Source organism: Siniperca chuatsi, linkage group LG11 (assembly GCF_020085105.1).
Source record: "Siniperca chuatsi isolate FFG_IHB_CAS linkage group LG11, ASM2008510v1, whole genome shotgun sequence".
Lineage (NCBI taxonomy): Eukaryota > Metazoa > Chordata > Actinopteri > Centrarchiformes > Sinipercidae > Siniperca > Siniperca chuatsi.
The window spans coordinates 22030364-22055315 of record NC_058052.1 but is presented as its reverse complement, the minus strand read 5'-3'; the positions used below and the strand labels follow the sequence as shown (position 1 = coordinate 22055315).

Here is a 24952-nt window from a genome sequence, read left to right as displayed (position 1 = left end):
GTCAAGTGTTGCACCTGCAAAATTAGCAAAGTACAATATGACTCTGGGTGGTCGGTGGCAAATTACAACAAAGGAAATCAAAGTGACAAGAGGAAAAAGATCAAAGGTTGGTGAATCTGGCTAGCTGAAATTTAGCAGATGCTTTTGAATTACTCTACAAGTCCTGACTCCCCTCTTCCTGGGGGATAAAAAAATGCCCCACCAGAGTCTCTCACCTGGAAGGGCAGTGGTGAGATGAAATCCTTCCCAGTCACAGTGTGAACGTTGACACAGCTACTCTGTACGATACACACTGTCTGCTCCACTTCCTCCTCTGCAAAACAACATTAAAGATAATGTATCTTCTTTATGAACTTCAATAGAACTGCAATGTAAATTAATAGATAACTTGAAACAAGTGTTGCCTCTCAACAACAAAATGTTTTTACTTATACAGTACCATCTTTCTTGTTCTGAGGAACAGCAAAGTTACACCATAAGGCCTGCAGACAGAATAAAAGAAAGTGTCAACTCCCAGAAATGTTTTGCTCGAAAGACAAAAATTATAAATCCTGACAATCATCATGCATTTCCACTGTGCCTAGAAAAGAGTGTTTTAAATATATATATTATACATATATACATACATATATATAGGCAGAGGATAGGCATCACAGTAGCTTACAGTCTAAAAACAGCTTTCAGTAACCAACCTGCTGCACTGGGCTGTCAACGGTGAAGGCCTTGTATACGTTGGAGCCTTGGGTCCGACTGCCGTGGCTCCAGACGACCACAGTTCCTGCTGTGTAGAGCTCCTCTTCAAACTCCACATCCTCCTCCCTGACTCCCGTGCAGCCCTTCCTAAGCTGCCAGTATTCCTGCCAATCAAAACATATCCATCAGGTCAACACAACTAGAACTGAATCAAAAATACAAACTGTACTGAGTTACACATTATGTATAAGTATTACTTTCATGAGTAAAGAAGTGATGCAACATTGGTAAATTGGTAACACCTGGTAAAAAACAAGATCTAAATTCAATTTCCTTACTTTTTTGTTGTACTTCCTATTTTTCTCCCTGTGCACTACTGTTACTTTTATCTTCTTTAGTATTTTAGATACAGAAATGCTTGTACAGTTGGAATATGATTAACATTATGTAAAAGCGATGAAATGCCATGCAATCTCACCCTCTCTCTCTCCTGCAGACTGACTTCCTGCAGGGACCCCACCAAGCCGGCGGCGCCGTCTGACGACCAGAGCTCGGAGGCGGGCTGGAGCTCTCTGAGCTGCAGGTTGAAGGCATTTGGATGGTTCCTGCAGTGCTCACGGCCAAACGGGACAAACGACTGCAATTCCCCTGCGGCAATCATCGTGGCTGTCTCTTCATACACGACTTCCGACATGAGTTCCAGATATCAGCATTATTTCTGGGAAGAATAGGAGATGAAAAAGACAGAAACATTTTTACAAATAAGCAAGAACTTTTTTCATTTACTGGCCACAGCATAATCAGATGGGCTTAACATATTCTACCAGACACTTCTACTGTTGTGCATGTAGATGAGATCATTTAGAACGCAACAGGAGAGCTGCGACAAAAGAGGGACGGCTTTCTATGCCATAAAAGACATCTAGGGCCATACCTATACCAAATGTCGCAAAAATATTCAAATCCATAAATGAAGTAATTTTACTACATGGGAATATAGACTACAAAAAGGGACAGACACCCGATTCTGCAGCCTGTATGAACACATAAGAACCAAGTTTTTCACCAAAATAATAGTTAAATTATTAAACTTACATTATTAAGCTGGTGCAGCATGCTTTGACAATATTGTACTGACTTTTTGAAGTCACTAAACTGGACATTGGATCAATAACATCACTGCAATATTTGAAATAATTGTGCAATATTTTCTGTTTAATACTCCTGTGCAATATACTCTGTTTTCAGTTTAAAATTCCCTGTTTATTAATATTTATTAATACTTCTATTACTGCTGTGCAATATCCACCGTCTCATAATAATCTCAAAAAGCTACACTTAGTTTGACAGTACTCATTATTGCAATATTACTTATTACTTATATTATTACATTGTGTTATACCATACATACTTATCAACCTCTAAATCCACTTTGGTACTTACACTTATTTTTGCTTTTATACCTATATCTACTTTGTACTTAATTTATCTTACCTGTATTATAGTGTATTGTATTTTGATTTGCTTAGTAATTCTATTCCTGTGTGCATTGACGTGATAGTGAGCAGCTGTAACGAAAGAGTTTCCCCTTGGGGATCAATAAAGTATTTCTGATTCTGATTCTTATTGTCATGCTCGTGATGCAAAATCTTCATTTGTGGAGTGGAAAAACCTACCACCCACAGTCAAAAACATGAGTAGATGGACGAGGCATAGTGACAGCAGGGTTTTCATTGGAGTTAGCAAAGTACTTTGTGCCAACAGAAAGACACACAAGACAGTAAAACTGAAACCATAACAAAAATAGCTATGAATTCAGAAAATAAAAAGCTAAAAGTTGTGAAACTGTTAAAACATCAGGTGTCAAAATATGGTACTTGATTTTCAAGCTGTACTTGAGGTGGTTAAGGTGGTCCCATTCAAAACAAAATAAATGCATTTTACTTTAATGTAATGCTAGGACTAAACATTACCATCATGCCGACTTGATCATAATGAGCAGATTCGACATATAGCTATTATTGCTGTTTGAATAACGTTAGTTTGTGATATTTCCATACATCACATAGATATTTCCATATAACTAAGTTAGTTATGATAAAACAGTCTCAAACAGGGTTCTCACAACATTTCATGATATTGTAAAAAGCCACGGTAACGTTACAATATGACATGCAATTCACCACATGATAATTTACAATATTATTTCTACTGTTACATGCTGTTGTTTACTCTGACAGACGCTATATGCTAGCAGCTAGCTGGACGTTTTTGACTCAAAATTACCCCAAAACAAAACTCAGTACTTGACAGTCAATATGATGCTGTAAGTTAAATGACAACATAAACAACATAACATAAACATGTTGACAGTTAGCTCTGATTGATAGGTTAGCTAGCTATAAAGTGCTTATCAGCATTAGCACGCTAACGCTAAACACCCGTAGAGTACCATTGCTTTCACTGGCTCGATTAGCACACTAGCTAATGTTAGCTTCAGCTAGCATTAAGTTAGCAGGGAGACACTTAGCCGCTAACCTGATAATAAGGAATAGTCTGGCTCTTGTCGCGGAGTCCTTTTCTTTCCTTAGTATGATCCTTGCTTGAGCACACCGTCGTCACCAATGCTAACATTAAAACATCTCGTATTAAGTGCCAAACTAAGGATTTGGCTACAGCAGGTTTTCAAATGAGCGCGGACATCTTTGCTGTCCCGACATCCTCTTCCTACACGAGTCAGCCAATCAGCAGTGAGGAGGAAGGGAGGACAGAGCTGATAGGGTGCCTTCATCAGGGCAGCTTCATCCAGAAGCTCCACTCCCCCTTTACTCCATCATCCTCTTCTGCCAGGTAGTGAGAAAAGGATTGGATTACAATAGGTACATCAGGAAAGTTGTGGCCATTTGGGACACTTTTACGAAATAATGTTATTTAAAATAATCTGCTTCTGATGATGTGCAGTAGAATACACAAGGACACCTCATAGTCACATTTGTAGCCTATGTTATTACATTGAGGCCACAGCACATAGAAAAAAAAATATATATATATGCTACGGCAAGGGGGAGCCAGGACAACAGGTCAGAGGGGAGCAAGCAGCAGCTCCCCAACCAGAGATTGGGTACGAAGCCCCAAGTGAAATCACGCTGAACGAGGCAGCGACTGACCTGAAAGATAAGATCATGGCGAGGATGAATACAAGGCAACCCCGACGCCAATTACAACGGCTAAGTGAAGTACCATCAGAAAGTCTCCTAGAATATGTGAATGCAGCATTGAGAGCGATCCCTTCCACAACCATCACTGAAACCAATGAGCTGATATACGCCTCAGCAGCAGTGATCCTAGAGATGCTTGGCTACAAGAGCAACCATGGGAGCCATGAGAAACAGTACCCACCATGGAAACGAAGGTTGGAGGCAAAAATCAAGGAGGCCCGGTGAGAAGTGAGCCAACTGACAGAGGCTGAGAGAGGTGCAATGAGAAAGCAAGTACCCAAGAAGTACAACCAGATGCCCATACCTGAAGCACTCGAAACTGCTAAACAAAGGCTCCAAGCCTTGGCCAGCCGCCTAAAGAGATACACGAGAGATAATGAAGCCAGAAGAATAAACCGGCTGTTTGCAACTCAACCTGCGAAAGTGTACGCTCAATGGCAGGGTAATAACAGCAGAGCAGACCCACCAAGGCTGGAAACGGAACAGTACTGGAAAAGTATATAGGAGAGGGAGGCACCACACAACAGCAATGCACAGTGGCTGGTGGCTCTGAGAAAGGACTACAGCAACCTCCCTGAACAGAATCCAGTCACCATCACAGCGGCAGACATCCAAGAAAGAGTCTCAGGTATGAAGAACTGGACAGCACCGGGCCCTGACAGGATCCACACCTACTGGCTAAAGAAGCTCACTGCACTCCATGAACGCCTAGCAGCACAAATGAACCAGCTGCTAAGAGATGGGACGCACCCTGAATGGCTTACCGAAGGGCGCACAATCCTGATCCTGAAGGATCCCGCAAAGGGTACAGTCCCATCCAACTATCGGCCAATAACCTGTCTCTCCACAACATGGAAGCTCATGTCAGGCATCATCGCGGCTAAGATAAGTGGACACATGGATCAATACATGAGCAAAGCACAGAAGGGCATTGGCAAAGGATCCAGAGGAGCCAAACACCAACTCCTGGTTGACAGAACAGTCACACAAGACTGCAGAGCCCGACACACCAACCTGTGCACTGCCTGGATTGATTACAAGAAAGCATATGATTCAATGCTGCACACATGGATCACTGAATGCTTGGAGATGTACAACATCAACAGGACTCTAAGAGACTTCATTGCAAACTCGATGAGGCTGTGGAAAACCACCCTTGAAGCCAATGGCAAGCCACTTGCACAAGTATCCATCAAATGTGGCATATACCAAGGAGATGCTCTGTCCCCACTGCTGTTCTGCATAGGTCTGAACCCCCTCAGCCAAATAATCAACAAGACTGGCTATGGATACCGACTCAGGAACGGGGCCACCATCAGTCACCTCCTCTACATGGATGACATCAAGCTATACGCTAAGAGCGAGCGGGACATCGACTCACTGATCCACACCACCAGGATCTACAGCTCTGACATTGGGATGTCATTCGGGCTTGAGAAGTGCAGTCGAATGGTGATAAAGAGAGGGAAGGTAGTCCACACAGAAGGGGTCTCACTCCCAGACATTGAGGATGGTTACAAGTACCTTGGAATACCACAGGCAAATGGCAACCTCGAAGAGGCAACAAGGAAGACAGCAATGGCCAAATATCTCCAACGAGTAAGGCAAGTCCTAAGAAGTCAGCTCAATGGCAAGAACAAGGCCCAGGCAATAAACAGCTACGCCCTGCCAGTGATCAGATACCCTGCGGGAATAATAAGATGGCCAAAGGAAGAGATACAGACCACAGACGTAAAGACATGAAAGCTCCTCACCATGCATGGAGGGTTCCATCCCAAATCCAGCACCCTGAGACTGTACGCTAGCCGTAAGGAAGGTGGCCGTGGACTAGTGAGTGTGAGAGCCACTATCCAGGATGAAACATCCAAGATCCACAAGTACATCAAAGATAAGGCCCCAACAGATGACGTGCTCAGGGAATGTCTCAGGCAATGGGGAATAGAGGAAGACATGCTGGAGGAGGGACCATCATGGGAGGACAAACCCCTACATGTGACGTACCACCGGAACATAACTTAAGTGGCTGATATCAAGAAATCCTACCAATGGCTGGAGCGGGCTGGATTGAAGGACAGCACAGAGGCACTCATCATGGCTGCACAGGAGCAGGCCGTGAGCACCAGAGCGATAGAGGCCCAGATCTACCACACCAGACAAGACCCAAGGTGTAGGCTGTGCAAAGAGGCCCCTGCGACAATCCAGCACATAACTGCAGTGTGTAAGATGCTGGCAGGAAAAGCATACATGGAGCGCCATAACCAAGTGACTGGCATAGTGTACAGGAACATCTGCACTGAGTATGGACTGGAAACCCCGAGGTCAAAGTGGGAAACACCTCCAAAGGTGGTAGAGAATGACCGAGCCAAGATCCTGTGGGACTTACAGATTCAGACTGACAGAATGGTAATGGCGAACCAACCAGACATCGTGGTGGTGGACAAGCAGCAGAGGAAAGCCGTTGTGGTTGACGTGGCAATACCAAGTGATGGCAACATCAGGAAAAAGGAACATGAGAAACTAGAGAAATACCAAGGGCTCAGAGAAGAGCTGGAGAAGGCCTGGAAGGTGAAGGCAACAGTGGTGCCCGTGGTCATCGGAGCACTCGGGGCAGTGACCCCCAAACTGGAGGAGTGGCTACAGCAGATCCCTGGAAGAACACCAGACATCTCGGTCCAGAAGAGTGCAGTACTAGGAACAGCAAAGATACTGCGCAGAACCCTCAAGCTCCCAGGCCTCTGGTAGAGGACCGGAGCTCGAAGGATGAGACCACCCGCAGAGGGTGAAGGACAAAGTTTTTTTGTTTTTTTTAAAATATATATAACATATTGTATTGATAAATATATAAATACAACAAAACAAGTATGATATCTTGAATAGAAAGCAGGAGTCTAGTAGTGCTCTTGCTTCCTTTTCAGGTTATTATACTTGTTATGTTGTTTATTTATGAGCTGAAAAGACTTCGTAGAAATATTTCACTTTTGCAATCCACCACTGAGATTCACATGTCATTTTGTCATCTTCCAGAGAGGACAAAAGTGACAGGTCAGGATCAGCATCAGTAGCTTGTCTATTAGTTGAAGGTATCTTCAATAGCCCGAGGAACACTATGTATCTATGGAGTTAACACACCAGTCATGCTGTTAACAAGCTGGTCAGATATATTTTTTCCAGTCATTGTATTTTGTGTGAACTACTTTTTCTCACTAACTTAAGTAACTGCTTGTAAAACAGTATGCTGAATTAAGGTTCATTTTAATAAATGAAAGGAATATGAACTATCAAATGATGTGACCCCTGAAAAGAGATCTGAATGAATACAAAGACAATACACATTTCAAACAGTGAAGTTTACTTGACTTTCAGACTTGATAACATGGTTAAATGTGAAGGATATTAATAAATGTTGCAGAGAGAATCACTGTCACCCCAATTAAGAATAAATATGCTGATATTTATATGGGGAAGTAGTGAGTAATTACCTGCGTCTGTTTAAAGTCACACCAAGATTCAGACTCAGACAACAATTATTTAACTATTTTACATTCAATTTTTATATTAGATGATGTTTTTTATTTTATTTTACTTCTACATTTATTTTTACTCCTACATTTACTTTTTTATTTGTTTAAAATCTTTTATGTGAATAGTTATTTGCAGAATGCTAGCTCTGCTAAAATACAGTGTGCTATTTAGGTCATTACCATAATTAACAAGTACAGTAATTAATTAGAAAATATATCTACATGAACTTCCTCTAATTACTTAATATGTGTATTTATCCTATGCAACAAGTTTATCCAAAATATAATCAGGTCATCTACTGTACAACAGGAATGTCTGGTGTAGTATAAAGTTTCATATTGTTGACAGACTGCATACTGTGCTGTATCATGAAACTCCTTCTGCATCTAAGAAATCAAATTCAGCAAAAGGTGGTCATGAAAAATTATGCCTGAGTGGAAAATGAGGAGTCTGGGCCATACGGGTGCAGATGAATGTGATGGATGTTGCACAACAACACGGTATGATCTGAGTGAGTTAACTCTCCCAGACAATATCAGTGGAGCTCCCTGGGTGGTGTGTGTGTGTCAGAGAGAGAACGAGATAAATAACGAGAGAGAATGCTTTATCTATTAAATCTGAAAGGAAATGTTAAAGAGAAAAGACAGAAAACTCAAAAAGTGAAAGTGTGTCTTCACAATTGACTCAAATTGATTGATTATTGTTATTATTTTTCCCCAATATTGCATTCATTATTCCCTCTCTGACTCTCACTTGTTCTCTTTTCTCTACCCTCTGTTTTGAGTCTCTGTATTTAAAAATTATTTTGGTGATTGAAGGTGACATCAATTTCTGGCAGGAGTGCAACATCTTGATTTCAGACAAAAACATTTTTGAAATTAAAAATTTAAAACATGGGATTTCTATCAGTTTAAGACATTAGTGTAATTATTTTCCTGTCCTTCGATCGCTTGTTACTATATGTCCAGATCACTAAGTAATTATTTGTTGTGATAAGATCATAAAAAACAAGATAACAAGTGTTTACTTGTTATCTTCGGAAAATAAGCTTGTTATGTCAAGATCACTAAATACATTTCTTGGAATTACAAAAAAACTGAATAGTCTTCCCTAGATACATCTAGTGCACAGAGGATTCTGCATTTTTCATTACTACCTGACCTAGTGGCCTAATTGATAAGGCATCAGCCTCTGGTGCTGGAGATTTTGGGTTCAAGTCTCAAGAACTTCTGTTGTTTAGGGGGAAAAAAAACACAAAATAAAGTTATGAAAGTCAGAAATGTTACTGCAAATACAGCACAGTATGAAATGTAATCTGCTGATACTATCAGACTGTCTGAATATCAGAAAACAGCAAATACATTAGAAAAGTACATGTTCTGGTAATCATTGGATATGATATTGTGTAAAATTGGCTCTCTTTCACGCTACCTTTCCATCAAAACAAGGAAATAAACTTTGCAATACTGTAACTCAACAACTTACAACCATGACAGACACCTCATTATACTCATTTAGCTGCGGCAGGTTGGCTGTTTGAGGTGAGGTCATCCTGCCATAACAGGCGCTCTGATTTCATTACTGTGGTGCTGCTAAAGCATCCATGAGCAACAACTGTCTGTGGTGATGCACTGCAGCCGACTAGGGAGGGACGATGATAGAGTCGCACTCTGGTGGTAGCATTCATACATAGAGAGAAATGGCTTACATTCCCCAAGTGAACAGAGAAAGAAGAATCTGCAGAGATCATGCTCCCATGGTGACTTTAATTGTTTGCAATGTTTCAGTCCATCACAGATCTTGCTCAGGCACTAAGTGAAAAATGCAGTTTATAAATGCATCAGAGACACCTGTACAATCTACTGCAATTCAGTACTGAAGCCCTACAACACATCCTACCTTTGTGAAGCTCTTAACTTTGCTGCATCAGAGAGGTGTTGGTTTAACTTTTTTAAGCCTGTATTTAGTGGTTGTGTTATATTGAAGTGCATTGTATTGAAAGCTGCTTCTAATATTCTATCCAATCCTGTGTACTTTGAAAGTTCAAGGTTCAGATTTATTGTCCTTACACAATACAGAACTACTGTATTGTAGAGAAAAAAGAAAGAAAAACTTTCTTCAGTGATTTTTGTAACATTGTAACATTACATGCAGTCCATAGTTTGTGACCGTGAAAAGACCTCTCTCGAGACATTTTGACATGTCATAGCAGAAAGGCACAGCTGCAGCTGATGGCATTAATGATGGCTCTGTTACATTCAGGTGTGCTGGTGACCCAGCATACACAGTAGCAGGGCACCTAAATGGAATCAGAATCAGAAATACTTTATTGATACCGAAGGGGAAACTCTTTCGTTATAGCTGCTCACTATCACGTCAATGCACACAGGAATAGAAGTACTAAGCAAACCAAAATATAATACACTATAATACAGGTAAGATAAATTAAGTACAAAGTGGATATAAGTATATAAGCTAAGATAAGAATGCAGCCATTATTACATTATTATTTGCACGTGTTTGACAAGTTAAAATGTTGTGTATGCAGTGAAAAAGGTGTGTGTATGAATGAAGATTTTACTCTGGTTAGACGACATTATATTTTCCATCCCTAGAAAGAGCTTTCGGGTGACACCTTGCAAATGCTCATGGGGAATGATGCTCAAAAGAATTTACTGGATAAAGTAAAAAATTAATTTTTTGTTTTTTAAATCAGTCATAGATAGATAGATAGATAGATAGATAGATAGATAGATAGATAGATAGATAGATAGTGTCAGATTACATCGTTTTCCCGAACAGGGAGAGCAGCGTAATCTGATTGGTCCTAATGAGAGCCAGACCCGAGTGCATCGTGGGTAGTGTGTGTGAGCATGTGGTGGGCTAATTAAAGTCTCAGGATGGCATTGCTGTACGTAATGTCTGCCATGGGGCTAAATCCAGGCCAAATGTATTTATGTATTTAGTTAATTTAGGATGCAATGAAGAGCTCTGGTGGTCTAATTGATCTGTACAGGAGGCCGCACACCAAAAACAAGGCCTCCATTAGAGGAACCTCCAGGGACCTGGACTCTGATGAATGTGCCTGTGTGTGTGTGTGTGTGTGAGTGTGTGTGTGTGTGTGAGAAACTGAAAGTAGTAAAAAAAGATGAGTTTTTTGTGTGTGTTGATGTGTTTGTGTGAAACGAAATATAGCTAAATGCTGAAACCATGAACAGAATGCTCTTGACCAGTGGAAATCTCACAGGCCTGCCCCAAAGCACCGGCAGGATTGCATGTAAGGATTAGTTATTGTGAGGATTGTATACATTCTGCTGATATTGCGTGATAGCAGCATGAGATGTTAGTCACTGAGCTTCAGAGAGGTTAAACAAAACCAGGCTAGCTATTTCCCACTGCTTCCAGTCTATGCTAAGCTAGGCTAACCACAGCCTGACTCCAGTTCCATGCTGGACATCCTGCATTGAAATTGCAGTTTGCAACCATTTGAATACAGATCAGCTCAGCTCAGATCATCCTCCCATTCCAAGCATGTAGGAGAAACTACGGTGGCCGCGAAACCGGCGAAAAATGCAAACAGACCAATCTAGAGCCAGTGTTTGGTTTGTCCTTTCTGAACTACTGTAGAAACATGGTGGTACAACATGGCGACCTCGGTGAAAGGGGACCAGCTCCCACTGTAGATAAATACGGCTTATTCTAAGGTAATGCAAACACAACAATTCTTATTTTCACGCGATTATACACTAATGAAAACATACTAGCTCCTCCTGTTACATACTGGACCTTTAACATGAGATTGATATCAATCTTCTCAGCTCATGCTTGAAAAGAAAGCAAATAAGCATATTTCCCAAAATGGTGAAATATTCTTTTGACTTTGACATAATTGTTTTAGTGTTTTTCTTAACTTTTTTCTAAAACTACCAAAGCCTAAAACCTAACCACAGTTGTTACTTGGCCAAATTTGTTTGGTAGCTAAAATGGTGAAAATGGCATATATGACTAGTAAATGCAAAAATCCAGTTCATCAAGGAGAAAGTAATGTACACACGATTTGTGTCGTAAACATTTTGCATTACAGCCTTAATGCTGCTCATTTCCCACATTTCATCGGGCTGTGTTGACCTTTTGTCTCCATTTTAAGCTCTGAATGCAGCCGGTCTCTTGCTGCGGTAAACCAGGTTTAGCCATCAGGGGAGTTTAGCTATAATTTATCAGACTAATCTCCTCTGGTTGTGGATGGCAATCCATCACCTAACCCAGGTGGATCCACATTGAGCCAGGAGGAGAAGAGTCTTCTTCCCACATGGGAGACGGAAACCTGTTTGACACTGGCACCTATGACGACATTTCAGATGAGTGTAAAGGCCTGCCATTTGTCTGTGGAGGGATGTCATGATACTGTCATCTCTGCACAAACACTGTTAGTATGATGGTCACTTCCTTCCACCGGTTGGAAGAGAGGTTACTCATACTCTAACACATAGTGATGCATATTCGATATTTGTCTCTTAACTTAACTTTTTGCAGTATCTCACTCGCAGACAAACCCATAAGATTTTGAGTTAACTTTTCAAGAAGTGCTAGTGGTTTACACTGTTCACATTACATGTATCAGCCATCATACTATATATCAAATATGCACATACAGTACAAAGTATTCGCACATTTCACGTCAGTCGTGGACAGGTGGATCATGCAACTTTAGCAGTAGTCTGGTTTTCAGCCATGGCTTTCACTATAATACTATGTTTATGGCTCCATATGCATTCTGAAGGCATGTGAAACAGAGATCTTAGCCTGTCTCAGCTCAGTTACTTTGTATAGCGGCTGGCCAACAAGGCCAACAAGAGCAAAATGTTAAACCTTTGAGAACGTGTACTTCCCTATGTTGGAGTGCAGTTGAGCTAAGCAATAATTTTACTATTCAACATAACTTTAAACTGCCTGCAAAGACAAATGTCTCTATGATTGTTTCTAACTGTGGTAGGAACAAAAAATTAAATAAAATTCTTCCAAAATGTAATTTTATTTTAATTGCGAATGTTAAACTTTGGTACTGTCTGATGGCCAGTTTTCATATTTTGTAGTTCAACAGTCGTGCTACAAAACAAATGGATGACACATTTGATTAATTCGCTCTGTGCCTGTATTACTGTTTGGTGACTGTAGCCTTTTGCTAGCTTGACCTGAAAAATTTGCAAGATTAACTTTAATTTAAATAATACGCTTGCATTTTCTTTCTAATTTCATTTTGATCCCTCAGATCCTGTTTTTCTCTCCTCTCTCTCTGTCTTTCTTTCAGTCACTCTCCAGACCAGTCTGGTCTCTGCCTTGGTTTTCTGTAATTGATACAGTCTCTCTTTCACACTCTTTCTATCATCATCTATCTCTATCTTATCTCAGTATCTTTATTCCATATCTCCACCTGCCACACACACACACACACACACACACACAGAGACCCCAGTGAGTCCCGTCAGGCTGCCAGCAGTAATCTGCCATCAGAGTCGTCTCTCTGTGGTTTGCTAATTGGATAATGTGGTGCACTCAGCAAGCCAGGGGATTCCCCTCCACACACTGGCTGGTGAGAGAGTCGTGATGCAAAGTGTTTCATTATGAAGACATCCACCGTTTGGACCTAAAAGTAGATTCCACTGGTGATCTTCACCACATAGTAATTTTTTAATACAAATGACTTGTCTGTAGTCATCTGTAAAGTCTTCAGTGTCCTTAAGATACATCAGTAATAGTAGTAGGTACAACAGTAGTAGTAATAGCTGTAGTAGTGATCAGGGTTGTGGTGGTATTTGTAATATTAATATTAAGTTATTGTTATTAATGTTAGATAAAATTATTGTGGTAATAATAGAAGTGGTAGTAGTAGAATCAGTGTAGGGCTTTGTAGAAAAATGATTACATGAAGTACAAGTAGAACTATAAGTAGTACTAGTAAAAAGTATTGGTACCAGTAGTAGTAAAACTTGTATTACTGGTAGTATTAGTAGCAGTAGCAGTATTAACGATGGTAGTAACATTAGTAAGAGTATTGCTAGTTATAGCAGAGGCAGCATCGCTGGCTGGTAAAACTAGCAGCATAGTTGTTGTAGTAGTTAACGTAGTAGTTGTTTTAGTAGTAGGGTAATAGTTGTAGTTTGTAATGTTAGAAGTAGTAGTGGTATTGGTGTTAGTAAAAAGGTAGTAATAATAGTAGAAATAGTAAATCTACTACTAGCAGTGGTAGCAGTAGTATTTTCAGAATTTTTACAAACCAAACAACTTTTACATTAATGCATGAGTAATAATAATCTAATGATATTATATAATAGTATATATGATAGTATAACAGTCACATTTTCTGCATTGAGTACTTTTACTTTTAAGTACATTAAGTACATTTTCCTGGTTATACTTACATACTTTTACTTAAGTAACAATTTCACTACAGGACTTTTACTTGTATTTTTACAGTGTGGTGTTCATACGTTTACTTAAGTAAAGGATCTAAATACTTCCTCCACCACTGCTAGTAAAGGTATCACTGGTAGGGAATAGTAAGAAAAAAAGAAGACATTACATTCTTGTTGACTGTGTAGTCCCGCGTACAGAGGTGAGGCGGCCTGTTACTCATCTATAGGAACGTTTTCTTACGTACATTCCATCAACATAATAACGCTGATGTTTCCTCCATCAGCTTCCTCTTCCTGCAGGGATCTGTCTCCAATCACTGCTGTCAATTAGACCAGCTCCTTCTCCCATGGACTTCTGCGTAATCTACTTTCTCTCTGGACTGATCACATTAAGGTTCAGATGGTGCCATCATGGTTAAGAAGAGGGAGGAGGAGGAGAGGGGGGTCATCTGCTGACTGGGAGGAGATATCAAAGACCCGGGAAGGCCAGAGACACTGTTGTCACGATTTAGTGGTAAATAAAATTTGTGATCATCATCAGTTACACAACCACAAATGCAAGAAAACATGAATCATATTTTTCATAAAAATAATTATTTTTTCATGTATCCCATCATATATCTCACATTACTTTTGAACTTTTCAAATATTATTTTAATTGCTGTGAGCACAAATTTAATTAAACTCAACTGAACACTCAAAAATCTGTATCTTTTTGTCGTAGAGCTAGGGGTTTCAGTGGAGAGCTGTGCCTCATGATGGTATAAACACAGCGTACAGACACGTTGGTGCCCACACGATAGTCAAGTCAGCTACAGTATATTCCTTTAGAGGCTTTTGCAGTCTGTACAACATACAACACCATCTATTGTTAGATCCTTGGTTTGGATAAGGAAAAACTCCACAAAAATGATCTTTAAGGGGAAAAAAGGGAGAAACAGCTACAGAGGACGGATCCTTCTTCCAGAATGGACAGACAAGCAATAGACATTTCATTCATACAGACAGAGAGTTGACAGAAAACACAGTTGTAGAATTATAATATGAATGACAATATTAATTACAGTACATAACATATAATATGAAGCAAATACTAAGTGTGATAAGTTAAAGACTTTCAGACAAAATGTTCAAAGTTTTTGGAATAAAGAATGAGTCAGAGAAGATTTCGAGCAACTTCCAGGTGCCGCTGAAACCTGGTACCACATAAAATGATGACTTGGAAAGAGGACAAAACTTAGGATACCATTTACACTCATAGAGAAGACATAAGAGATATTAAATATGGACGGAATATTCTCCATCTGTGTCTAAATATATCAACAAAAGAAATCAGTTGAAACCTAATGATTACTATAATGGGAATAACATTTTATATATAGATATAGATATTACAACTATTGCCTGTGTGCTTACACGTTTCATGGCTATTTTAATATAATGAAATTTAAAGTTGATAACTGTTAATCTATTTGTCTGTTTATCTGTTTTGTTTAACACCACTGTCACCTCTTTTCTTGTGGTTTAATAATGTTTTTTCCATCTCTCTACTCTGTCACCTACAGAAGCTCTGTAGTCTCTCTGTAAGTCATGTCTAAGCCAATCATCTTTTTCTCTCCAGTGATATTGGCTAAATGGTTCACACTCATTTAGATGGATGGATGTTTTGATGGATGGATGGATGGATGGATGAGGCGCCAGCCATTGTCACGGCTAATTCACTGTTCCATTACAGCAGAGCAAATCAGACTCATCAGGGACACTGTGGGTTGATTCAGAAACACTTCAGTCCTGGGTGGTGTTCTTTTGTAAAAGCACAACCTGAAATAGAAAACAGTGTCAGTATTTTGCAAACGCCCTCTAAAATTTTATTGTATTTGTCTAAAGTGCTAATCTGCAAGATCCTTGTGTTTTTATTCAGTCTTCAGCACCGTGTGTGGTGCTCAGAGCTTACCTCTGTGGATGTAAACAAATGGATATAAATGGCTGCAGTAGGATTTTGATAACATTGTTGTGGAATTAAGTATTTGTGTCATGACAGGACAATGCATAAGATAAAAAAAGGAAATGTTTATAGCTCAAAATTATTCTTGGAAACATATCTCATTCTGTCCTATACATTGCACAAAAATGTATTTTTATGACAAGAATCAGGGCCATTTAAAGTGGGATCAATAAGCCGGTGATGACCTTTGTTCTGCCCTATATAACGAATTAGGAAAAATTTATACAGGCTGGACTGTTTTATCAACAATTCTTTATGATTTGTTTTATTTGTCATTTGACTAATATTTATTTTTTAAAATGTGACATGAACAGCAATATATTTCTGACTGATTACTGCACATTTTATACTCTTAATAAGTATGCCTACTAATGTTTCAGTGACAACTTATCTCCAGTCAAGTGTCAACTGGAAAGATGGAGAGCTGATTTGGTTCAAAAAGGGGTAAATAATCGCTAATAGGTGTGGGTTGAAAAAAGGCACATTTACTCTGGTGACTTTGAGGAACTGGAAAGTATTTTGGTAGTGAACTCATTTCAAGAAGAGTGCCTTTCTGTAGAGGATTCTCAGAATTAATGCATGTCCCAAAAGAAACGTCTGACAAGTTTTAAAGTTTATTTTAAAAATATTTTTTTAGCGTGACAGTGTAAGATAACCTTAAAGCAGAGAGCAATTGTCAGACATTGTACATTAAAGAGTTTACATCCCAGGATCTTAAAAAACAGGAACAAAATGACATTCAGAGATCATGACTGTAGGTAACTCTGAGGGAAAAAGTCAGAGAGAACCTTCCAAGTTCACGATTTATTGATTTCTTCTGATTCAATCTTGAATTCTGAAAGTTCAATTTATTTAATTGTTTTTTTATATAGCGCCATTTCACAACAGAAGTTATCTCATTGCACTTTTCCTATGGAGCAGGTCTAGACCGTACTCTTTATAAGTGTATAAATCGACATAATAGGCACTGTATGACAGTCTTTCCTTAAATCCACAGTCATTGTAGCTATGTAGAGGCCTTTACCTATTGGGTTTAGCCTGTTTTATCAGTTCTGGGCACAGTATGGGCTCTATGAGTGCCCCTTTCAGATGCTGGACCATAATTTCAGGATGAAAACAAAAAGCTTGCTATACAACAAAGCATAAAATATCATGGAAAACTTTCATTTTGCCCAAACCACAACTAAGCGTAGTCATCTCAAAGCTTCAAAACCCATTCACTAACCTGTCTGTCTCTCTTTATCTCCATCACTGGCCTCGTGGAAATAGTATCCCAAGGGTCCCTAAAACATGTAAGGGGAAACCATGGCAAGGATCTTTATTTCATGCAAGTGGACATCAGTATTTCTGGAATCCACTGGGTGCTGTGTGAAAAAATAAAGCTGTTTTTTAAAGTTCACTTGGTTTGTGGAGACTTGAGCCTGTACCTGCTTCTACTCCTTTTTCTTGTCATTCCTGTTCTTCTTCTGTCTTATATAACAGATATGCAGAAAATTATTGAGTTCACCTTCCCTTCTGAGATCTTTTCCATTTTGATTTCCTGTCCAATTTTCAATTTCTCCCTTCCTGCCTTCCTGCAGCAGCTGATTAGGGAGAAGTGCCAAGGGAAAATGCATCAGCATCAACATTGGCATATAAGTTAGTTATTTCTACGATTAGTTAGAAGAAAAAGAAAAAAATCCCCACTAATTTCACCACAGGCCTGTTTGGTTCCGACCGTGAGCAAGACCAATGACGGAAGCAGCGACCTACTGACGTCTCAGGCCCCTGATCGAATCTGATGTTCTCTTCTGCTCCATGAGAAACATCCAGATGTATAAAACGGGAGCAGACCTAAAGGCGAGAAAGACAGAAAGAGAAAGCGAGTCGGGAAGCATCGGGTCAACAGCGTGGAGATACAGCAGCGGCTCGAGATCAGGACTTTGGAGAGCGCAGCGGAAAGAGCAAAAAGCAGACAACTTTCTCTAGAGCACATGTAAGATTTTATATTTACATAGAAATTATTTTAGTTTTTTTGAGATGTTGTGTTCTCGGTGGTCTCCGTGTTTGCTCATTTTGAACTTGTGTTTTTGATCTTTTTGCGCGCTCCAGGTTTTCGATAAGTCTCTCCAAATGATCGAATATTGAGTTTTATGTTGAATAAATTGATCGTTATAATGCCAGCAGCAGCTCCATACATTAAATTAGGTTTGTGGTCTATGGTGGCAACAGAATCGCAGCGTTCCCGCGGTGTAATAAGTAATCATGTTTAGGGTTCCCCGGTGTTCGCGTTGTGCGTAATTACTCATTGGATTCCGAATTGGTTTTTTTTCCTCTGTAAAAATCACCATCAACCGAGAGATTTGTCAAAGATCATTATCATAGCAGTCCCTCGTGGCTAAAACACTCTTCTGTTTTATCCCTTCTCAGTTGACAAGTAGTGACTTGAGAGTCCGAAAGCTGAATCAGCTAAAAACTAACATTTTAAACGGTGAATTATCTCTAAAAGGCGTGGGCTAAAAAAATGCACAAAGGGGATTTTTACATTTCCACTGTTAACAATTTACTCTGGTGACTTTGGAGGAAATGGAAAGCATTTTGGAAGTGAACGCGTTTGAGGAGTAGGACGTTTCTGTGAGTAAAAGCTCAACACATTAAATTTGGATTGTGGTCTCTCTGGGGGCAACAGAATTTAAGCATCCCCGGGGTGTAATAAGATGTTTTGTCCTCGCCAGCCGTGCGTAATTACGCATTAGATTCCGCTGCTTTCTTTTGTTCTCCTCTGACAAAATTCACCATTACATGAGTGGTTTATTAAAGATAAGCTAAATGTCCAAACGGCTCCTGGTGCCAGACAATGAATCAAATTCATATGGTAATGAGTGGAGGGTGATCTTTTTTAGAGATAGGTAGGTAGACTGGTGGGAAATGACCTGGTATGCTAATTGTGTTCAGGTTAGAGGGAGAATAACCCATTACCGTTTCCATCTTCAGGTGTAAAGCGATGTTACAACGAACCGGCCCCCAGCTGCTTTTCCTACTAGCCCTGTGCAGTGTGTTGTACTCCCGGACTCTGAGTCTGCCATACACATCCATGAGGTAAGAGAAACCTGTGTTATCTCCAACTGAAACTGCTGAGAAGAAAGGAAAATCCACCGCTGTATGATTACCCTGTGCAGGTTTGTCTCCGGACTCCTGCTCAGGCTCATTCATATTTCTACAATCTACTTACATTAATAGTGAGCCTGTAAACAAAGGTGATACTTAAATTAGTTACTGTATTTCTATCTCACACGGCATCATCATAAACAGTCTTCTCAAATGGCTGACAAGTGCTGTGACGCTCTTTGCATTTCATAATACCAAATGATATATAACTCTTTAAGAGATCCATGGAGATTTTACGCACGTTGGTAGCCTACCTTTTAAGGAGTGAAATCAGAAATCATTTTGATGGCAAATAAGCTGACTGAACAATCGCCGTTTCACTGCTGCATCACTATAAAGGCTAATGTTACTGGGGTTTTGTTTTTTGTTTACAACAAAACAAAAGCCTTCACGCTTCCCGCTTTAGACCATTATTAGTATAATTACAACCAATGCACCCTTAGAATTGGAGCTGGTGCGCGACTATTTGATATATGTTGTTACCTCATTTGGTGTTTTAATGCATCAAATGTCAATCAGATTTGAATGTAACTGTGCTGTGATGCTGTGCAGACCGACGAGGCACGCGGATGGTCTGTTCACCAGCGGATACAGCAAACTCCTCGGACAGCTATCAGCGCGGAGGTACCTGGAGTCTCTGATCGGAAAGCGGGTCAGGTAGGTGACCTCCCCGTCCGCAGAGTGCGGGAAACCGGAGAGCTGGCAAGCAGACGACGAAGCCGAATTTCGCTTTTTCAATAGCGTGTAAAAGGAAAACTTTAAGGGTTTTAGTTATTTATTTTTTGGCTGATTTTTCATAGTCACGCCTTGAAATTGTTAAATGGGATTTTATAATATTTACTGAGTCTATTTTAAGAGTCTAAAGCCTATTTTAAACAACTTTTCACTTTTGGTAAACAGAAAAAAACCCCTGAAGTTTCACAGTTTTTTCTCTGTCAAGCCAATACCAGGTCTACAGGCTTCATAAAGTGCTGTGTAGACCTCTCAAACCTGGACCTCATTGAAAATTAGAGATCACATTTTTTTTAAAAACCTGGTTTCACATTTATGAAACATTTATTCTATTTTTGAAAACAGAAAAAAGGGGGGGAAAGTGGATAAAGACGGGGTAAAGTGAAGCCAACATCAACCTCTTCCTTTAAAAAGGGTGAACCCAAACCCATCAGAGAATAGATGGAGTTCATCTAAATGTATGGCTACAGCGTAATTTATGCCATAAAATGTAAATGGGTGTAGAAGTCTGAAGTTCCAGCATGTCACCCTAAAATAGTGGGAGAAATGTCACCTCAGAGTATAACACACTGTCCATTTGAATGTTGATTAGAAAATATCTTTTCTGACAGTTATTTGTGTTCATACAGAAGTTAACTCACACAAAGACAAAGAAAACACAAAGTATTTGTAAATGTGCAGTTTCATTATGAAGGAAAACACTTGATTGTGCATCCCTTTTTCCTGTCAAAACCACATTTTCTAACTTTTAGGTCAGGGGAGACTTTTTGCAAAAAGTGAAAATACATCATGTTTCACATGTAGAGAGCAGATTGTTTTTGGTAATGATTACAGTTTAACACCAGAGGACCTACTGACATTTACAATGAAAAGACCCGACCTGCTTGATGATGCATTTTGTAATTGACTAAACATTTTTAAAGGTTAATTTATGCCATTACCGCTTCATTACACGTTTGTTATACAGCCAGGAGGAATTCACATACACACAAAGAGAAGAAAGATCCTGAGCTGCCCTGACTTTGTATTAGAGCCTGCTTCCCTCTGAACTGTGGTGAAGCCTTCATTCTTCTCTTTGTTTATGTCATTATCTCTCCTCTGTCCAGTGACGAGCTGATGGAGGAGCCAGTGAAGCGCCACTCAGACGCCATCTTTACAGACAACTACAGCCGCTTCCGCAAACAGATGGCCGTCAAGAAGTACCTGAACTCAGTCTTAACAGGAAAGAGAAGGTAGGTATCACACCTCCCTACCATCACCTGTCCATCTGTTTTATTCTCTCCCTTAAGGTGATTGTATAGGTAAATAACTTAATAACAACACCATACCTTCTTCTTATTTTGGTCTAACCTGAATCTCTTGAGCTCAGTTTTTGTTATGAGATGTTACTCTGTAAAAACATACACTTAAAATCACAGGCTGTAGCCAAATTTCTTGGCGCTCCCTGGTGTCACGATATTTTGTTAAACAAAAGAAACCTTGTAATTTAAAAGAGGTTAGGATTTTTAATGGAATTCTATACAGCTGACGATTTCTCTTGAACCAGTATGTACAGCAGCAGCCATTAAGAACAACCATAGTCATGAGAAGAGAACATTCACATTGACTTTACCACTCAATTTTGGTGGTTGCTGTTTGCTGAGAATCAAATGAGCTCAGTGTTTGGAAACCAGACTAACCAACAAATTATGAGCAATTTGAATGATAACATGACCAAAAATCCTCAGAACCTTGTACGCAGCTTTTTAAATATGTCATTGTAAATCTAAAACAAAGCATGATTCAACAGCTGCATGGCCTAATTCTCCCATAAAATGTGTTCAGAAAGCAAAATCGATGGATAAATAACAATAAGTGAAGCGAAACCAACTGACTGGTGTGGAAAGCTGTCACTATTTGCTTTCTAAAGTTCATTTTAGGAACTCAGCCTGTTCAGGTGAATTTAGTAGTGTTTCCTTCTATTGCTAACTGCAAAATGTATTTATAAAGATAAACCTTTTCAAGGCATTTACTAAAGCACAAAAACGATAAATACTGACAAATTCTCCTGCATTCAAGTCTGCAGCGGCCATAACTGTTTACATTTGTTTATTGTTTGTCTTCCGGGTTTGATTTTCTGATAAAATAGCATGTGAATGAAACACCATTTAGCCGCTAACATGGACTTTCCCAGCACAATCATAAGTGCTAAAAAAAAAAGACAATAAAGGCAAAAATATCACATCCAAAACAACACAAAATCTAATCAGCTGATTCTCGGACCAAGACCAAATAGCCACATCAACCACATGAAAGCTTTTGAGACACCTAGCTTAAAAATACAGTTAAAACACAACCAACTTCACTGAACATGTAGGCTCATGTATTTCAAACAGAAATTAAACTCACATTTCTTCATACACACATAAAACGAGTACAGTCACATAAAATAAAACAACAATAAAAGAATCAATAACATACATTTGAAAACTACACATTTGCAGAACATGCAGTAAATTTTAATGTATGATTAATAAGTAATTCACAGGAAAAAATAAAGGCAACTCTTTCATATTATTTCGGGCAAAAAATGTATTTTTTTTCCCCCCGGTCAGGTATTTTCCATCATGTTTTCTTGATTTTGCCTTAGAATTTCAAATATTTGCATGAATACAATGTTGTGGAATAAAACTATTCATATGTATTGACTTTCTTCACCCTCTGCCACTCCACTTTCACACCAAAAAAACACACACAGCTTAGAAGATCCTGGAACCAGCGACCTGGAGGAGTCCAGGGACGAACCCAACACCTTCCAGGAGAGCTACAATGACATCAACGTAGATCACCTCCTAAACAACTTTCAACTGGTAGGAACACACACACACACACACACACACACACACACACAAATATTTGTACTGTTATTCATGTGGCCTTTCACCTTCACAACTGTATGCCTAACCCCAATCCATGCAAAATATCCTCACACTCAAGGTCTAAAACTCAAATTGATCCTTACAAAGATAGAAGTTCAAGAGCACGCAAACATAATTTCCTTATATGTGAACATTTAAATGGCTAGAATGGAGCAATATTTCTGATATTCACAGATACATGACTTTTGCAACAAATCTATAAACAAGTAAATGTAGGGAAATAAAAAGGTGGAAATGTCTATATTAACTCTATAGGATTGTGAATTATCAGTCGTTCTAGACCAGTAACCCTCTTTGCTGTCCATGTTCTCCCCTCTCCTGTTTTATTGCAGCCACTTTGAAGAGGGGCCCGTGCTCGAGTGAATACCTCAAGTCATCCTCATGAAACCGCCCATTCCAAAAACAACACAGTATTAATCCAAAGGACATTCAACAGTGAAATCAGCCAATGATGATGTGTTCTCCAATGTGGTTATCTATCTATTCATACACACAGTACATGTTTGCACTGTATATATACAATATATACAATACTAATCACTAAAGATTCTGGCCCAAAGACTCTGCGGGCCACTCTGAGCAACATGCATGTCCACGTTCTGTTTGGTCAATCAGCGTTTGAAAATGACAACAGGCAACAGTAAATATAAACAGAAGTACCACATTTACTTTCTTTCTAAGATCAATGTTGTTCCATTAACTTTCAATGGAACTGTTTCTCTCCTAATAACTTTTTAAAGGAACCACTGTCCTATTAAATTTGAGTGAAATTTGTCAGATCAAGTCATAAATCATTGATTTAAACATTTGACACATTGAATGTCAATAGAACAGCATTCACTTTCACTAGTGTACCTTTCCCATTGATTTTCAGTGGAGCTACTGTAACTTTAGTTTTAAGAGACCAGTGTTTGTTCAGTTAACTTTGAATGGAAAATAAGTCTGATTGAATTCACATGAATTTTCACTCACAAAAGTTCCATTAACTTTCAATGGAGAACGTGTCCAACTGATCTTCATTGCAATGCTAGCACCATTGCCTTTCAGTGGAATCACTGCTTTGCAATAGAACTTCTACTGAACCATGGTCCTATTTACTTTTAATAAGAAAATACTTGTATAAATTGGAATTCAATGGGACATTTGTCACATTTTGTTTCAAGATCAAGCTTTCAATGGAACCATTTTGCCTAATAATTTTTAATGAAACCACTGCCCTATTCAATTTGAGTGAAATTTGTCCCATCAACTTTCATTTAAACATTTGATCCACTGTTCAATGGAACAGCATTTACTTCTAGTAGAGTAACTTTACCATTGAATATTAGTCAATCTGTTGTCACTTTAGCTTCAAGAGACCAACGTTTGTCCAGTTAACTCTGAATGGAACATCTGTGTAATTGAATTCTGACTCATTTTCACTAACCAATAGTTCCATTAACTTTCAGTGGAGCACTTGTACAATTAATCTTCAACAGAACACTAGCACCATTACTGCTTTTTAATTTTAAATCAGTGGAATATTTGTCAGATTTTGTTTCAAGATAACTGTTGTTCTATTAACTTTCAATGGAAATATTTCTCCCAATAACATTTAACATTAAATTTGAGTGAAATGTATCCCATTCACTTTCAGTTGAACAGTTGACCTGTTGAATGTCAATGGAACAGCATTTGTTTTTATTTATCTATTTTGTTTTCAGTGTATCTACTATCCCTTTAGCTTTAAGTGAAACATTTGTCCAATTAACTTTGAATGGAACATCTGTCTGATTGGATTCTGATCAATTTTAGCTAACCAATCAACTTTCAATAGAGAACTCTAGCACCATTGGTTTACCTTTAATAGAACAATAGTTGCATAGAATTACAATTAAACATTTGATTGATTTTTGTTTCATTAGGATGATAACTTTCAATTGATTTATTGTTCTATTTCTATGGTGCAATCATGATCAAAGTGCTGACTGAAGTGTTTTAGAGAATCCAAACATGGTCAAAAAGGAGAAACAGGAACAAGAGCAGGAGGAACACATTTTGAATGGACACAGATGCATATAATCACTTTATACTATTCAATATGTAGAGCAAAGACGTTATAACTGAGCATAGACCTGCCTTTAGCGCATATAGTGATGTACACCACTCACCAAATAAAAGATATTGGTTTATTTTTCAAAGCTGAGTCTTTTGTCTGGCTGTTTGTTTGACAGTTGGAGTTTTAGGACACAAGTGTGATCAGTTTAAAATAGCATTTGAATTATTACGATACACTAAACCTCTCCATTGAAAGTTTGTGGTGTT

General features: G+C 39.0%; 2 protein-coding genes and 1 long non-coding RNA gene across 7 annotated transcripts in view; 1 reads left to right on the top strand and 2 right to left on the bottom strand.

The window, feature by feature from the left end:
• The window catches only part of anapc1 (anaphase promoting complex subunit 1), a 153504-nt gene extending 150061 nt beyond the window's left edge, over positions 1 to 3443 (bottom strand). For all 5 annotated transcript variants that reach the window (XM_044215538.1, XM_044215540.1, XM_044215542.1 and 2 more), the window contains exons 1-5: positions 3232 to 3443; positions 1172 to 1411; positions 693 to 857; positions 440 to 482; positions 216 to 313 (exon numbers count right to left, since the gene is read on the bottom strand). In XM_044215538.1, the coding sequence (XP_044071473.1) occupies positions 216 to 313; positions 440 to 482; positions 693 to 857; positions 1172 to 1387 (522 nt within the window). In that variant the 5' untranslated portion in view covers positions 1388 to 1411; positions 3232 to 3443. The remainder of the gene's footprint in view (positions 1 to 215; positions 314 to 439; positions 483 to 692; positions 858 to 1171; positions 1412 to 3231) is intronic.
• A 12104-nt stretch (positions 3444 to 15547) lies between these two features.
• LOC122884976 lies at positions 15548 to 17389 on the bottom strand. The gene is made up of 3 exons (XR_006380021.1): positions 17279 to 17389; positions 17077 to 17134; positions 15548 to 15667 (listed from the first exon to the last, which is right to left on the bottom strand). It is a non-coding gene; the product is annotated as an uncharacterized LOC122884976 (long non-coding RNA).
• A 282-nt stretch (positions 17390 to 17671) lies between these two features.
• Positions 17672 to 24833, top strand: LOC122884975 (vasoactive intestinal peptide). The gene is made up of 6 exons (XM_044215537.1): positions 17672 to 17826; positions 18825 to 18929; positions 19551 to 19655; positions 20837 to 20962; positions 22468 to 22579; positions 22981 to 24833. Coding segments are annotated over exons 1-6 (459 nt in total). The 5' UTR covers positions 17672 to 17824; the 3' UTR covers positions 22990 to 24833.
• Positions 24834 to 24952: the final 119 nt, after the last annotated feature.